At 58.7% G+C, this 14972-nt stretch overlaps 3 protein-coding genes across 4 annotated transcripts; 1 reads left to right on the top strand and 2 right to left on the bottom strand.

Moving 5' to 3' along the window:
• The first annotated feature begins 6 nt into the window (after positions 1-6).
• On the top strand, positions 7-7415 carry Nr2f6 (nuclear receptor subfamily 2 group F member 6). Its single transcript, XM_005359152.3, has 4 exons — positions 7-838; positions 3218-3312; positions 5025-5549; positions 6752-7415. The coding sequence occupies exons 1-4, from the start codon at positions 558-560 to the stop codon at positions 7021-7023; spliced, it is 1173 nt and encodes a 390-aa protein (XP_005359209.1). The 5' UTR covers positions 7-557; the 3' UTR covers positions 7024-7415.
• A 1063-nt stretch (positions 7416-8478) lies between these two features.
• On the bottom strand, positions 8479-10197 carry Ocel1 (occludin/ELL domain containing 1; the record flags this gene model as incomplete). Its single annotated transcript, XM_026785231.1, has 5 exons — positions 8479-8717; positions 8871-8924; positions 9055-9220; positions 9494-9681; positions 9763-10197. Coding segments are annotated over 5 exons (972 nt in total), but the record flags the coding sequence as incomplete, so codon positions are not given.
• Positions 10198-11279: 1082 nt separating this feature from the next.
• Positions 11280-14183, bottom strand: Use1 (unconventional SNARE in the ER 1). Of its 2 annotated transcripts, XM_026785325.1 has the most exons (9): positions 14009-14181; positions 13750-13884; positions 13393-13442; positions 13241-13319; positions 12994-13146; positions 12503-12515; positions 12139-12166; positions 11726-11897; positions 11280-11503 (listed from the first exon to the last, which is right to left on the bottom strand). In XM_026785325.1, exons 2-9 carry the CDS (start codon positions 13882-13884, stop codon positions 11321-11323), a joined length of 813 nt encoding a protein of 270 aa, XP_026641126.1. In that variant the 5' UTR covers positions 14009-14181; the 3' UTR covers positions 11280-11320. The 2 variants fall into 2 exon arrangements, with proteins under 2 accessions (XP_026641126.1, XP_005359207.1); XM_005359150.3 differs by having other exon boundaries at positions 13750-14183.
• Positions 14184-14972: the final 789 nt, after the last annotated feature.

Raw genomic sequence — 14972 nt, 5'->3', positions numbered from 1 at the left:
GGGGAGAGGAGCCGAGGCGGGCCGCACTCCCCACTCGGCTCTATCGCCCGGACCTCCGCGGTTGCGGCCGGGCGCGCGCGGCGTTCGGGACTCCCGGGCTCCGGCGCGCGCTCCCGCCGCCCCTCCCCCCTTGACGCCCAACTTGCGGCCAAAGTTTTCCCCCTCCCCCGGCTCGGGAACGCGCGCGCGCCCTCGGATGGCGAGCCACTAAGTTGGCCTGGGCGGCGGGGCCGGGCCATGGCCCGCGCGTCCCCACCGGGTCCCCAGGACTCCGGACCACGGGACCCGGGCGCCCCAGACCCGCGCCTCTAGCGCGCCCCCGTCGGCCGCGGGCACGCGTGGGAAAGTTGGCCTGGAACCGGCCCGACCAGTTCCTGCCGGGCGCGCGGACCGGCCGCAGGAAGTTGCCGCAAAACTTTTTACTGGGGGTGCGACCCGAGCCCCCCGAGCGCGCGGGCTGCATGCACGCGGGGTAGCCGGGTCCCCCTCGGGTCGCCAGGCGTGCCCAGAGGGGACGGACTCGCCCCTGGCGCCCCGGCCCCGCCGTCCCGGGGGCTATGGCCATGGTGACCAGTGGCTGGGGCGGCCCCGGAGGCGACACGAACGGCGTGGACAAGGCCGGTGGGAGCTACCCACGCGCGACCGAGGACGACTCGGCGTCGCCTCCCGGGGTGGCCAGCGATGCGGAGCCGGGAGACGAGGAGCGCCCAGGGCTGCAGGTGGATTGCGTGGTGTGCGGGGACAAGTCCAGCGGCAAGCACTACGGCGTGTTCACCTGCGAGGGCTGCAAGAGTTTCTTCAAGCGCAGCATCCGCCGCAACCTCAGCTACACCTGCCGGTGAGCCCCACGCGCGGCCACCGGGCCGGCCCGGACCTGCACGGTCACCTTGGGCCTGACACTGACCTTCCCCGCCCAGGCGACCGGCACGGCTGCGATCGGGTATACAGTTGGCGATGCATGCGTGCAGGTCACCCCCCCACCCCCGCAGGTGGTCTTCGGTCCTCTTCTGCCCTAGAGAGCTGGCTCTATTGCGCGGGGAGGGCTTGCAGACGATGTCAGGAGTGGGTACCCCCTTTCCAGCCCCCAAGGCCCCCATTCTCGTGGGAGTCCGTCACGCGTGGTGCCCCGCGGGAATCAGACGTGCAACTCGCACCGCGGGGCTGGCGGCGTCCAGGGGCTATTGTCTGCGGCCGCGCGGATCGATTCGGCGCGCCCTTGGGTCAAATATCACTTCCAAAGTCGCCCCGGCACGGGCAGCTGGAGGGACGCCCGGGTGGCTCGGGATGGCTGCCCTAGCCGGTGGCAGGGGGCTGCTGTGCACGGGGACCTGGGCCTGTCCATCAGAGGGACACCCCATGGGCTCTGGGTCACCGGAAGCCGCCGCCGGAGGGCCAGCAAGGCCACCGGAATTGACCGCACCCCCCACTCCGGGGCTGGTGCAGCCTTGGGGCCCCGGGACGATCCTTTAAACTTCGGGGCCGCTCTAGGAATGAGAGACCCGTGGGAGATGGGGACCCCTCTGCGGGGCTCGGCAGGGCGTGGCCTTGCTTACTGGCAGCTGCTGGGGACAGAAAGTCCCTTGGAGAAGAGGTTGGGTGCTCAGGCCCAGCAGGGGATGCGGACCACTTTTTGTCTATGCTTGCAGGAGCCGGGCTCTGCAGGGCCTTAGAGCAGGCTGACAGCCCTGTTTCCGAGGTACCCAGAGCTGAGCCCCAGAGAAGTTTAGGCCGCCCCGGGTCAACAGAAGGGTCCTGGCCCCGTGGACTTAGCAAAGGGAGCTGTGGGGGTTGGGATGTGGAGTTGTTGGGGTGAGGAATTGGTAGAATCTGGAGTTGAGTTTCTTTCACCCCAGAAGTTAGCAGCTGGTGACCGGTCAGTGGGGGGCTGCCACCGTGTTAGAATTTGGACTTACTGGAACCTGCTTTGCTCCCCTCCCCCAGCTGTAACTGGGCCACCAGACTTTGGCCTCATTCTCGTGTCTGGAAAGAGTTGCTAGGTCTAGCTGGGTCTTTGGGGAAAGTAAAGGGGGCTGGGGGAGCTTGGGGTCCCACCTGCTCTCTGCGTTCCTTGGAACTTATGTTGTGTGATCTTGTGTGGCCAGTGTCCCTCTCTGAACCTGGGTGGGTCAGCAGCTGTCTGGAGGGGGCCCTCAGGAAGTGTCCTCAAAGCCCTGGCAGGCAGAAGAGGAAACCCCCAGCTGAGGGTTTAGTGGGTCAGGTGAGCCCACCTAGGCCCAGAGGAGGCAAGTGGGCACAGCATGCTGGGCAGAACTTAGATTGGGTTGGGAGGTCGGCCAGAGTGTCACACAGTCCCAGACACTCAGGAGGCTGCGGGCAGCCTGGACAGCAGACACTGCCCCCTTAGCCGAAAGCAACAAAAATAAATACCGAAGCAGTGACAGCAGCTGGAGTTAGACTGTGCCTTTGGTGAGGGAGCTGGAAGAGTTTACTTTGTTTGGTGGGTTTTAGTCTGTTCCAACCATACAGTGGGGAAGGCAAGACAGAAGGCCTTCCCTGAGCAGACCTGCTCACCCATCCAGGGCCTGACCAGTTCCGCCTGGCTGCCCTGATCCTCCACCAACCGCCTGGCTGCTGGCTTTGTTCTGGCTGTGCCTGAGTTCTCTCTGCCCCAGCTGGGCTCCTTCATGGGCTCTCCTGACCCAGGGCAGAGCACCCAGCTGGCTCTAGAGGCTGTCCCTGGAGGCCTCCAGAACTCTCAGTGGTGTCTCCTGTAGAGCTCAGTGTCTAATCCAGGAATGGGGTGGGGGCAGCGTCCCACTCTGGGCTTGATCTCTGCCTGCATCTCTGCCGTGTCTGGGTGCTCCTTGGTGCCCAGATTGGACATGGTGGCTTATGGAGAGACTGGGTGGCTGGGTCCTCAGAGGAGAAGGGTACAGGCACTCACCTTTGTCACAGGCTGGGTGCTGGGCTGCGCAGTGCTGTGACCCTGATGGTGACCAAGTCAAGTGAAACAGTCACTCTCAATCCTTTCAAATCTGTTTCACCATGTCCCCTGCCAGAAAAGGCTTCTCCATCTCTGCCCTCTTAGGGAATTTCTCTTCAGACGTCAGAACCCGTTCCTAAAGTGCTCTCTTTGTGTGCTGGTCTTCACCCATTGTGGTCCAATCGCCCTTCCCAAGTGGGGGACTGCCTTTGGAGCTGCCGTCGCAGCCTAGGGAGCCCCCACTTCACTGGGAACTCTGGCCTCTGTCTTCAGGTCTAACCGTGACTGTCAGATTGACCAGCACCACCGGAACCAGTGCCAGTACTGTCGCCTCAAGAAGTGCTTCCGGGTGGGCATGCGCAAGGAGGGTGAGTAGCCTGTGTGCAGCCCCAGGCTGTGGGGATCCAGCCAGGGTGAAGTGTGACCCCATGAGCTCTTTCCCCAGGCCCTCCGTGGCCTCTGACCTCCCAGCTGGAATTTTTATTTTTATTAATTTGTTTACTCTCTGCCCTCTGTGTTTGCTGAAGGCAGGACTCAGCCAGATTACAGCCAAAGCCTGCCAGAGGGAGGCCCAGCTGCCTGTCCCTGCCCAGGGGCAGCCACATGGAGGCTGAGGGTTGAGAGCCTGGACTGGTGGGGAGGGGTGGGCCAGGCTAGAGTGTCACCTAGCTATTGCTTGCTTTGACATTGGTCACTTTCCTATGGGACTTCTGAGAGTGGCCACTGCTTAAGGTCTTCTGCTTCAGACTGGGAGAATCGGGCATAGTGGTGCAGGCTTATCATCCTGGTAGTTACAAGGCTGAGGCAGGAGGATCTCCAGTTTGAAGTCAACAGACTGCATAGCAAACCCTGGTTAGAAAAAGACACGTACACAAGGAAAAACATCAGCCTTATTTGATGACTCTCATCCCTCTAAGTTTAAAGGTGACTCCTGCCCTGTCCTTGCCCAGCATGGACGTCTGTCTCAGCTTGTCTGTTAGATGGAAAGTCCTGATAGGTCTGTAATTCGAGACTCCTGCTCCTCAGGGCCTTTGCACTGCTGCTCCTGCAAAAGTGAGCCTGGTGCTCTCCCTCGAGTCCTCAGGGCGACCGGCTCACATCAGTCTACTGTACTCTGAAACTGACAACCTTCACCCATTAGATCTGCACATAGCTTAGCAGTAATCGACTGCATTTGACATATCAGGAAACTGAGGCATAGAGAACAGATGGGTGCTGGGATTTGAATTCCAGCAGTCTAGATTGGATGGAGAAAGGGAAGGGTGGGCCAGGAGTGGGATTTTGAGGCTCAGAACATTCTGGGCAAAGACCCTGGAGTAGGGCTGGATGAGGGAGCAGTGGTGAGGGTAGGGTTCGCATCTTGAGAGCAAAAGGAGCTCTGAAGGACCGTGGAGCGTTTGGGGTCCTGTCCAGCTACAGTTGTTTGGCAGGTGGCTGGGAGACTCCCAGTGTCCCCTGCACCCCTGGCTCTGGCTCCACCTGGGTTGCCTGGAGTTCATCACCAGCTAAGACAGGTGTCTGCTTACTAAAGCACACTCACTAACAGCCTCCTGGCCCCGTGCCCAAACTGTCTTCCCCGGGCTAAAATACCTGTGTCCCTCAGCCTCAGTTTCCTTCTCACCCCGTCTGTGATGGGGACTCGGATAAGTACTGGATTCTCTTGTCAGTTATATTTTGAAACAGGGTCTCTTGTAGCCCAGGCTGGCCTCAAACTTACTTTGTACTGAGGCTGGCCTTGAATTCCTGACCTTCCTGCCTCCCTGCTCCAGAGCTAGGATGACTGGTATGCACCACCGAGGGCAAAGGTCACAACGACAACGACTGCCCTTTGGGATCACTACTGTGCCACTTTGGTGATGTGGTCCTTCAGGGGAGCTGTGAGTGGTGGGAGAGCCCCGGTGATTGACAGATGTGGCCTCCACGGTGCAGGAGGAGAGTGTCTGTTGGGTGGAGACCCTCGGGGTGGGCGCCAGACAGGAGCTGTCAGGGCCCTAGTGACCAGCGTGTGCCTGGTTCCTTGTGCTACCACCTCGGGTGGGGGTGGTCCTCACCAACGCCTGACGCTGCCCTATCTCCGCAGCCGTGCAGCGCGGCCGCATCCCGCACGCGCTCCCGGGCCCCGCGGCCTGCAGCCCCCCGGGCGGGGCGGGCGTCGAGCCATTCGCGGGGCCGCCGGTGTCCGAACTGATCGCGCAACTGCTACGCGCCGAGCCCTACCCCGCGGCCGGACGCTTCGGCGGCGGTGGCGCCGTGCTGGGCATCGACAACGTCTGCGAGCTGGCGGCACGCCTGCTGTTTAGCACGGTCGAGTGGGCTCGCCACGCGCCCTTCTTCCCCGAGCTGCCGGCCGCCGACCAGGTGGCGCTGCTGCGACTCAGCTGGAGCGAGCTGTTCGTGCTGAACGCGGCGCAGGCGGCGCTGCCGCTGCACACGGCGCCGCTGCTGGCCGCCGCGGGGTTGCACGCCGCACCCATGGCTGCCGAGCGCGCAGTGGCCTTCATGGACCAGGTGCGCGCCTTCCAGGAGCAGGTGGACAAGCTTGGCCGCCTGCAGGTGGACGCTGCGGAGTACGGCTGCCTCAAGGCCATCGCGCTCTTCACGCCTGGTGAGCCCACCCTGCCTGCTCACGGGCGACCCTGTGCCAATCAAGGCCCCGCCCCAAGCAGGCTCCTAGCTTCACCAAGCTGTCGGTCTCCCTCCACGCCTTTTAAGCAGGCCCTGCTCTGCCACAGACCGGGCTCCCAAACAGACCCAAGCCACCTTCCAGCCAAAGGCCACGCCCCTAGCTTGGATTTTGCCCCAACTCAGCATCAGACAACCAAGCCCAGGCCTTGCCCTAAACTGACCCAGGCTTCTGCCCTGATGGCAGGCCACACACACACACACACACACACACACACACACACACACTATAGGCCCCAGGACATAGCCTTCCCTCTTGGGTAACACTCTAACTAACCTGGGCCATTCCACTGCCTCAGGCCACACCCTTTTGACACAGGTGACATCCCTAATCTGCCCAACCCTGCTTAGACCTAACTGCCACAGGCCTCACCTCAAGTCTCTTGACACAGCTCCAAGCCATTCTCCAAGCTGCTTAAGACCCTGTTGCGCGTCCTACTCTTGCCCCCAACGTATCCAGACATTCTGGAAGCTACTGTATAGCCAAACTCCAGGCCACCCATAGGGCGGCCCTGTGGGCTCCCATCTCTGTTCTGGAGCCCCACAAGGCCACTCTGCCCCCAGTTCCACACCCCCTCGGCTTCATTTCAGACCACTCTTGCCCAGGCAGGCAGGAGTTAGGCTCAGCCGGTAGCCACACCTCAAGGGCCAGTCACACTATGGCGTGCCTTTGCCATGGTGAGGAAGGGCAGAGAGTCATGTATGTAGGCAGTGGTCTTGAGAGGCCCCGAGAGGACCTTCGGACCTCATCAACGTGCTTGGTGGTGTAGTGCTGGAAGTCCGAACCCTTCGGTGGGATGTGCCGAGAGTTCCAGGGCAGGACGGACTGCAGATCAGAACTGCGGAGTCCCCACCCGAAAGCAATTTAAAGGGATGGCCTGGCCCTGCCCTCCGGGTGTGCGTGGCTTAGGAGAGGCACCTCCCACAAAGTGAGGCAGATCAGTAGTCCCCCTTTCGTAGGACCTGGCTGAGTCTCAGTGCTCTCTTAGTAACCTTCGTGGTTACTCAGGGTTCTCCACGTGTCAGTGTTGGACCCTGGCTTCCACTCACATCGGTGCACCTCTCCCCTGTAGGCCTGTTCACCCTGCTTCCTCAAAAGTGACTTGTCCTCTCTGCTTCCTGCAGATGCTTGTGGCCTTTCTGACCCAGCCCATGTGGAGAGCCTGCAGGAGAAGGCACAGGTGGCCCTAACGGAGTACGTGCGTGCCCAGTACCCATCTCAGCCTCAGCGCTTTGGGCGCCTGCTGCTGCGGCTGCCAGCCTTGCGTGCTGTGCCAGCATCCCTCATCTCGCAGCTTTTCTTCATGCGCCTGGTTGGCAAGACACCCATTGAGACGCTCATCCGGGACATGCTACTGTCAGGGAGCACCTTCAACTGGCCCTATGGCTCGGGGTAGTGGTGGACACCTTCCAGGACACATAGATGCTGGAACCTTGCAGGGACCCTGGGGTCAAGGCCCCGACTTCTTTCCTGAGACTGATTCTTTTTTTAAAAGACTGAAATGTTTGTCTGTTTTGTTTTTTAAATAATCATGAAACCAAAAAGAATTTGCCCCCCTTCCCCGGGCTCCAGTCTTTTCCTCCTGGCAGCCCCTGGTCAGAGTGGGGCTGAGGGTCTGGAGCCAGTATGGTGGTGGCCTTGGTATGATGAATGTGGGCCTGGTATTCTGGAAGGGCCACTGCAGCTGGGCAGGGGTACTGTGGGCCGGGAGGGTCCCCTGGATACATGGCCCATGACGAGCACTGTAAGATGAAATCATGGCCAATAATAAAGATATTCCCCTACTTGCTCAGCCTACCTTTTCTTCTGTGGTGCTGGGGAAAAACCTCAGGGCCTGGCCTGTATCCAGCAGGCTCCAGAGGGGTAGAAGCTGCGCCTCCTGTGGAGAGACAGGAGCCCCAGGTAGAGGCTTTCCCAAGACGTCTTTGCATTTTCTGGACCAAGCCACATCTGAAACCCTTAGGTGTTTTTTAGAGTTTAACCTACCTTTTGTGCTGCCCCGGAACTCAATTTAACTCAGAGATCCACCTGCCTCTACCTCCTGATTAAAGGCACGTACCACCACACCTGGCTTCAACCTATCCGTTTGAATAGTAAGCTTGATTCAATTTCCTCTCAACATAAATCACCATTTCTAAAGAAGAAGACAAGGTGGGGACAGGCTTTGAAATGTGAATTTAACTGTGCTGCTGTGTAGTGCTGAGAGGCACGGGGAGTAGCCCAGTGGTGGTGGTGCACGCCTTTAATCCCATCAGGGGCAGAGGCAGGAGGATCCCTGAATTTGAACAAAAAGCACCAGGGAGTTAGGGGTCCAACTTCAGAGTGGTCGAGACCCACACTAAATCCCCACTTAGCATGCCCAAGGCCTTATGAGCTTCTTTTCCTGTAAAACCCCACACATGAGGCCTCTCTCTGTTGGAAGACATCTGGGACTCACTGGTTTTGAACTTGCCACATTTCCAGGACCAGGGGTAACTGACTGTCCTAGTGGCCAGAACTGGACACCTGGCCTGGCTTTTGTTATCCTGTGACTCGGGGTTAGTCTCAGATGACACACAGCCTGTGTCTGTCCAACACCAGAGGACCTATGTGGGGTGCACCCCCTGCAGACGCCCAGGAAGTTCCAGGTGGTTGGATCTCACCCACCAGGCATGCTTCCATCACACCTACAGAAATGATTGGTTTGGGGCAGTCTCACTGTAGCCCAGGCTGCTCCCCAAATGTTCATCTGCCTCCCTCCCCCATACTGGAACCGACACAATTGCTGCCCGAAACCAGTGACCTTGGATAGTTCCTTTCGTTGTCCGTGTGTCCCCCCCCCCCCCCAAATCAAGGAATTGCTAGCAGGGAGCTGTCTAACCCGTGTTTATTCTCTGGGATTCTCAGCAGGACTTGCTTCCCCTGGAAGAACTAGAGTGTGATTCCCCATGGGACAAAAAGCCACCACCATCTCCAGGACACTCAGAAGTACACGGAGCCCTCACTGTCGCTGTCCCCTTGGTCATCAAATTTTCGGATCTGGGCCTTGATGTGCCTCAGTTTACTCTTCAGGTAGTGACAGCGAGCCTGCTTATCCAGGAAGCCAGGATCCTGGGGGAGGGAGAGGGTTGAGGAAGTCTCCCTGGCCTTCTGACCCGAGGCCTTCAAGATTTTCATTCAGCTCTTTATAAATCCCAGCTTTCACTACAGGGTCCCCACCTCGGGACAGGACCAGAGGCCACAGCCACAGGAGTCTCCACTCACCGCCCGCTTCTTTTCAAGCTCTCTCCAGACTCGAGCTGCCACATGAGCCTCCTCCTGAAAGGGCGAGGTGGGGAAGGGGCTCAGAAGGGTGGGAAAGGGCCGACATGGCCTTGATAGCAGTGCCCACCCGGTAGAGGAAGAACAGTCGCAGGGAGCTGGGGACACTAGAGGCCCCGGGGCTGACCTGGCTTCGGGGTGGGGGCAGTGACATCAGCAGGGCCTCCAGCTGCCGGAGCTTGGCCTGCGTGGCCCCCACCTCGCGCTGGAGCTCCAAGAATTCTCCGTACTGGTCCTGGAACACAGCGGCGTAGCGGCTCCGATCCCTTCTGCTGCTCACTGGCGGGTACTTACTACAGATTGGAAGGGGTTAAGTGTGCGAATGGAAGAAAATCTGTCGTTCCACTCCATCACGGCAACTGGCTTTTCTTTGCCCACGCTGGGACCCCAGCCCCAAATGCCCTCATTTCCTAACTCAGTCCTGACCCTTCCTAATTCCGAGGCATTAAAAAGCATGGAGGGTACAGGATCGTGGTGACTCGGGAGACTAGGGCAGGAGGTTCATGACTTTGAGGTTAGCCTAGGCTAGAAGGCCTTACAGCAAAGAGCCACAGTAGGGCACTCACAGCTCATAGTCAGGTACTGGGTTGGGACGTGGTCCCAGAACTTTGGGAGGCTTCTCTGCGTACGGCGGGGCCCGGGGGCGTAGCTCGTCCGCAAACACGATCTTCCGGGGCCTCCTGTGGAGCTCCCCGGGCGCGGGCTGGCACTGTGCTTGCCGAGCGCGAGACACTGGGCTTCGCGATACCAGCGTCTGCGCAGCAGCGAGGATCGCGGTTAAGGGGTGTCAGGAAGCGGGGTTCCCCCACGTAGGGTCTCCGAGTGTGGCACTCACCCGGGGCTCGTGGCCCGCCGGGCGGGGTTGCGGGCGCTCCGGGACTGGCATGCGCGAGGCCGCGTCGCTAGGGCGCCCCCCGGCGACGGGAGACGAAATGCAGGCAGTGTTGGGGCCTGAGCGCCTGGACCGGAGCCTGCGGGCGGCGAGAGGACCCGGCGGACCGCGGCTGGGGGCGGGGCCTGCGGGTATTTGCGTACGCGAGCGCGGTCCGCTGGTCGCGCAACCCAGACTCCGCACTTTAGGACGCGCACCCCGGAAGGGGGCGCTGGAGAGCCGCCCTGGAGTCACCCCGCCTCCGTCTGCATGAAGGCACGCGGTTGGCTGGCCGCGCAGTGCCGACCCGCCCCCGATTCTGAAGCCGGAAGGGCGCGACCCCGACCGCTGCGCCCACCGCTGCAGCCCACGATCACGTCCCCGCGGAATCCCCGGCCTCCGCCCGCCCGCCGGTCATCCGGGTCGTCCCGCTCAGGGTCCCTCTCAGGGTCACCTGTCCCACAGCCGCGGATCCGCGCCTGGCCCTGCTACCGGGAACGCAGCTGTGCAGGAACTGCCTGCGGACCCGCTATCCAGGGCGTCCGGCTGCCGGGGCGGGGCTAAGCGCGGTGGGTGGGGCCTGTGAAATGTTGACGCCCGGGTTTGAGTCAGCCTTCTAGTGGAACTGTCTAGACCTATTCACTTTCCGAAATCTATTTGTTGGAGGAAAAAAAAAAAAAGGCGGTAGTTTTTCCAGCTTGATTTAGTTTTTTTAGTAATTGTACTTTAAAAAAAAAACTTGTGATTCTGTGTGTAAGCAGAGGCCAGCTCAGGTTATTGGGCGACTTTCTCTGTCTCCCCATCTTATTTTTTGATACTGATGCTCCCCGTTTTGGCTTTGGCTGGTCAGCGAGCTCCCAGGTAGATGCGCCAGTAACTACTCCTAGCACTGGGATCACAGCTTCATGCACCCCAGCCCTGGCACCCTACGATGGGGTACTGAGGATTCGAATCTTCCTCTGCATACTTGGGCAACAAGCACTTTAACAATGAGTCATTGCCCCATCCCTAAAAAATGTTTAGACTTTTATGATGTTAATCACGTGTGCATGCCACATGCGTGCAGCTGCTGAAAGGTCAGAGCTGTCAGGTTCCTGGAACTACATTAAATATATTTATTATTAAATAGCTTTTGATAGCCGGGCAGTGGTGGCGCATGCCTTTAATCCCAGCACTCAGGAGACAGAGGCAGGCGGATCTCTGTGGGTTCGAGGCCATCCTGGACTACAGAGATAGTTCCAGGACAGCTAGGAATGTTACACAGAGAAAGCTTGTCTTGAAAAACAACAACAACAACAAAAAACGTTTCGATTTGCCTTTTTCCCCCAATTCTTACTGCACTTTGTGTGTGCTCCCCTTCTGCAGTGTGTGCTCTGGAGTGGAACTCGGGTTGTCAGGCCCTGTGGCAAATGCCTGTACCAGCTGAAGTGGCTAACAAGCCTTTTGCTATTTGTGGGGAATAGAATCAGGGTTCCACTATGTTAGCCGACTTCAGCTGGCGGTGGACTTTATTTCAGGGGCTTTATTTCAGCCGGGGCATGATGCGGATGAACAGGATCATGCTGATGAAGACGAAGCACACGACGATGAGCATGGCCCACAGCAGCCAGTTCACTGACTTCTGTGCGTGCTGCTCCAGGCGCTCCGATTCCATCTTCAGCTTCTCCAGGTTCTGGTCGGCCATCTTCAGAGAGTGTGACAGGGTCTGTGGGAGGAGTGGGGACCAAATGTGACCACTGCCTCCTGCGTGGTTTGTGCTTCTAGTCCTAGCTGATGCTGTGCCCTCTACGGGGTATCCCTCAGCCACCCCTCCTTGGGCTTTACCAAACTCCTGCTGAGCCTACAAACACCGACACTGGTCCCAATTTCATCCCTCTTCTGCAGACCTTCCTCAGTGCCCCAAGGCAGAACTGCCGTGTTCCCACACCTGGTTGTCCTTCTTGATGACACTCTGGGCGGCCAGTGTGTTGGTCTTGAGGCTGCGTGCCAGGCCTAGCATTTCCTCCGCCAGCTTTTCCTGGAGGCCCTGGTGCCTCTGGAGGACGAGGTCGAGCTCAGACGCTGAATGCTTCTCATCTGCAGGCCTGGACCCCTTTGCTCTGCCAACGCCACATGTAGTGGGTACCCAGGAGTGATGGAGAGATATAGACACCCACATGGCGCCTTCCCAAGGATCCCTCAGTGCTGCCCGGGACTCAGTTTCCCTGGCTTTTTTACATCCCAGGAACAGCAACCCAGAAAGGACTACCAGTGGACAGTGGGTCCATGTAGCAGCGCCTCAACGGCCCCAGCTTCATCCAGCGCCCCCTTTCCCCACTTCTCAGTGGCTAAGATACTCACATGCGCTTCCTCATGTCCATCTCAAGCTCTGGAAGCAAAAGAGGCCAAGGACGAAGGTTGGTTTTCTATCTCCAACTCTTGCCCTTGCCCTGTGCTAACTCTGCTACCCAGAATGCTGTTGGGCCTATGAACTACTGTCCCCTGGTCTCACCATACTTAAAAGTCCTAGGTAGAGTGACTTGTAGAACACCTGTCCTATCCGCAAGGTGCCAGGCCTGGGGAGGCCTTCTCTTCCTCAGCGCCCCCCTCCCCGCCCCAGGCATTACTCAGTTGACCCTGGGTGGCCTGCTTCCAGGGCTGGGAAAATCAAAGCAGGCAGGCATGAAGAGTGTGGGCAGCAGGGACAGTCCTCAGCATGACTCACCCCCAGACGGCTCCTGTGGGGAGAGGGAGAGGCATGAGGCCATGCACTTTGATGTTGTCCCTAAATCTCTCTACCTTGGGATGACCCACGTGAAGTGCTCTGAGGTATTGTAAAGAAACTGACCCAAATTCTGATGGTGCCAACTCTGGGGCTTAAACAGGCATGCTCCTTCCCCTTTTTTTGGAGACAGGGTTTTACTGTGTAGCCCTGGCTGTCCTGGAACTTGCTCTGTAGACCAGGCTGGTCTCGAACTCACAGAGATCTGCCTGCCTCTGCCTCCCGAGTGCTGGGATTAAAGGCCAGTGCCACCACCGTGATTTTTCCCATGAACCAATTCGTATTCCTTTAGCAATGTCTTGAGCACCTTCTCTGAGGAAGCCTTGTCTGTGGGCTCTCCAGGGTTTCTGATACTATGTTCGATCTCTGTCCCTGTACAGACTACTCTGTTGCTATCATGAGGATGGTCCCAGGGACAAGGGAGGGAATCCTACCGTGCCCAGCAGCTCACTCCGCATCTCACTGGTGTAACGTGCCCGGGACTGCAAATGTACGGTCTTGGTGGCAGGCACCCGCTCCCTGGCTGTGGTGGGCACGCGGCCAGGGGCCAGGAACTGGTTAGCTAGAGCCTTCTCGGAGGAGGAGGTCTGAGGGAACGTGGGAAGGGGGGGGATAAATCATTGGAGGCTGTGTCCAGTCCTTGGGGGCCATAAGACCCGAGGGGTGGGAGGATGGGCTCACCAGCTTCTCAGCCTGCAGCATGCCCTTCAGGAAGTCCACCTTGCGCGAGTACTCGCTGATGACTTCGGAGGCAGGTTTGCTGAAAGGCAGCAAGAGGAAGTCAACCTGCCACTGTCGCAGCCTCGGGGAGGGTCTCAGTGCCGCACACTCACCTGGCTTGGATTTTCAGGGCCTGCAGCATGTCTTCCAGGGCACCCACATACTGGGAGGGAAGGGAGTGTGTCAGCCAGGCCAGGACCCCAAGGCCTGCTTGCAAGAGAAAGGGGTGGGCCCAAGGGGGTGGGATTACGGACCGGGGGAGGAGCATATAGTCATGACGTGGCACAGAGGGAGTGGCCTGTGCACGAGGGGGTGATATCAGGGAGAGCAACCTGGGCATCTAGGACCTGCCAGCCTAGGGGCGGAGCCGCACTTGAAGTGCAGCACCCAGCCGGAAGGGGCGTGGCCAGGGAGATGGCTCGTCTGCCTTTAGGGTTCGAGGCCTCTGCGGGAGCGTAGGAGTCCCTCACCTTCTCCAGACGCCACTCGTTTGGCTCCCGCTTTTCTGCCGCCATCGACTCGCAGCGACACAGCAACCTCACGAGGTTCAACTCCAGCCGCGACGTCGCCGGCGGGCGGTGACTGGCCCCTTCCGTCTGCGCCATCTTGGAAAAGGGCGGAAGTGCCTGTAAGGGCGCTTGCTTTTGGGCGTTCGTCCCTTCCCCTCCGCGGTCCGCCCTGCTGGGCTTCGGACGGAAGTAATGTTTCAAGCCCCGGCGCTGCGCCTACCTTGTTCAAAGATAAATCGGGTTTTTTTTGTTGTTGTTGTTTAAATGAGAGAGCATCTTTTAAAGTTGTACTTTTGTTGTTTGACCTTTTTTCTTATTTTGGGCAGAATCTCTGACCCAGACAAGGCTGGGGCTGCCGATCACGCTCGGGAAGCTTTGGCTGGCAGGACCGAAAGGACCGTCGTCAGCTTCGGACCCACACGCAACGCTCCCGGGTCACTGCGTTCCGCTTGCTCGTCACAGCTCCCCAGTGCGCGTTTCTCCTCTGAGCGCTCCGTAGCCAAGCCCCAGCCTTCGCTTTCTCCTTTCGCCTGGGGCTTTCCCCGAGCCTGGCTTGATGACATGCCAGGTGGGCGCTTCCGTCGGACAGACCGGCTAGTTTCCAGCCCTGGCAGTCTGCCTCCCGAGCTCTGACCCAGCCGTTTCTATCCTCAGCCAGAGCCTTTCCATTCTGTAATAAATCATTATGGTCCATTTTATGAAAATGGAGCTCGCCAGCGAATCACAGACCATCAGGAAGCAATAGGCCCCTCTTTTACAAAACAGGGTGTCTCTAGCTGTCCTGGAACTCACTTTGTAGAACAGGTTGGCCTCGAACTCACAGAGATCCGCCTGCCTCTGCCTCCCGAGTGCTGGGGTTAAAGGCGGCTCATCCACTCTTTTATTTTTTTAAGATTTATTAATTATGTATACAATGTTCTCTCTGCATATATGCATATGCAGAAGAGGGCACCAGATCTCATTATGGATGGTTGTGAGCCACCATGTGGTTGCTGGAGATTGAATTTAGGACCCCTGGAACAGCAGCCAATGCTCTTAATCGCTTAGCGATCTTTCCAGCCCCTCATCCAGCACTCTTAATATGAAGTGAGGATTTTTTTTTCTCATATTGCCCAACTCTGAAATTGAGCCAGCTTCCTTTACTCTGTTGGAAAAACAACTGCTACATTTCTCAGTCTTAAGGG

Source organism: Microtus ochrogaster, linkage group LG1 (genome assembly GCF_000317375.1).
Source record: "Microtus ochrogaster isolate Prairie Vole_2 linkage group LG1, MicOch1.0, whole genome shotgun sequence".
In the NCBI taxonomy this organism is placed as follows: domain Eukaryota; kingdom Metazoa; phylum Chordata; class Mammalia; order Rodentia; family Cricetidae; genus Microtus; species Microtus ochrogaster.
Note: the sequence above shows the minus strand (reverse complement) of the source record. Positions and strands in the feature narration are given on the sequence as shown.

Coding starts and splice junctions, on each gene's coding strand:
- Nr2f6 (XM_005359152.3), top strand. CDS start 558: ATGGCCATGGTGACCAGTGGCTGGGGCGGCCCCGGAGGCGACACGAAC. Junction 839..3,217: donor AACCTCAGCTACACCTGCCG/GTGAGCCCCACG, acceptor CTCTGTCTTCAG/GTCTAACCGTGACTGTCAGA. Junction 3,313..5,024: donor GGTGGGCATGCGCAAGGAGG/GTGAGTAGCCTG, acceptor CTATCTCCGCAG/CCGTGCAGCGCGGCCGCATC.
- Use1 (XM_005359150.3), bottom strand. CDS start 13,884: ATGGCGCAGACGGAAGGGGCCAGTCACCGCCCGCCGGCGACGTCGCGG. Junction 13,320..13,392: donor GCCCTGAAAATCCAAGCCAG/GTGAGTGTGCGG, acceptor GCTGCCTTTCAG/CAAACCTGCCTCCGAAGTCA. Junction 11,504..11,725: donor TCATCAAGAAGGACAACCAG/GTGTGGGAACAC, acceptor CTCCTCCCACAG/ACCCTGTCACACTCTCTGAA.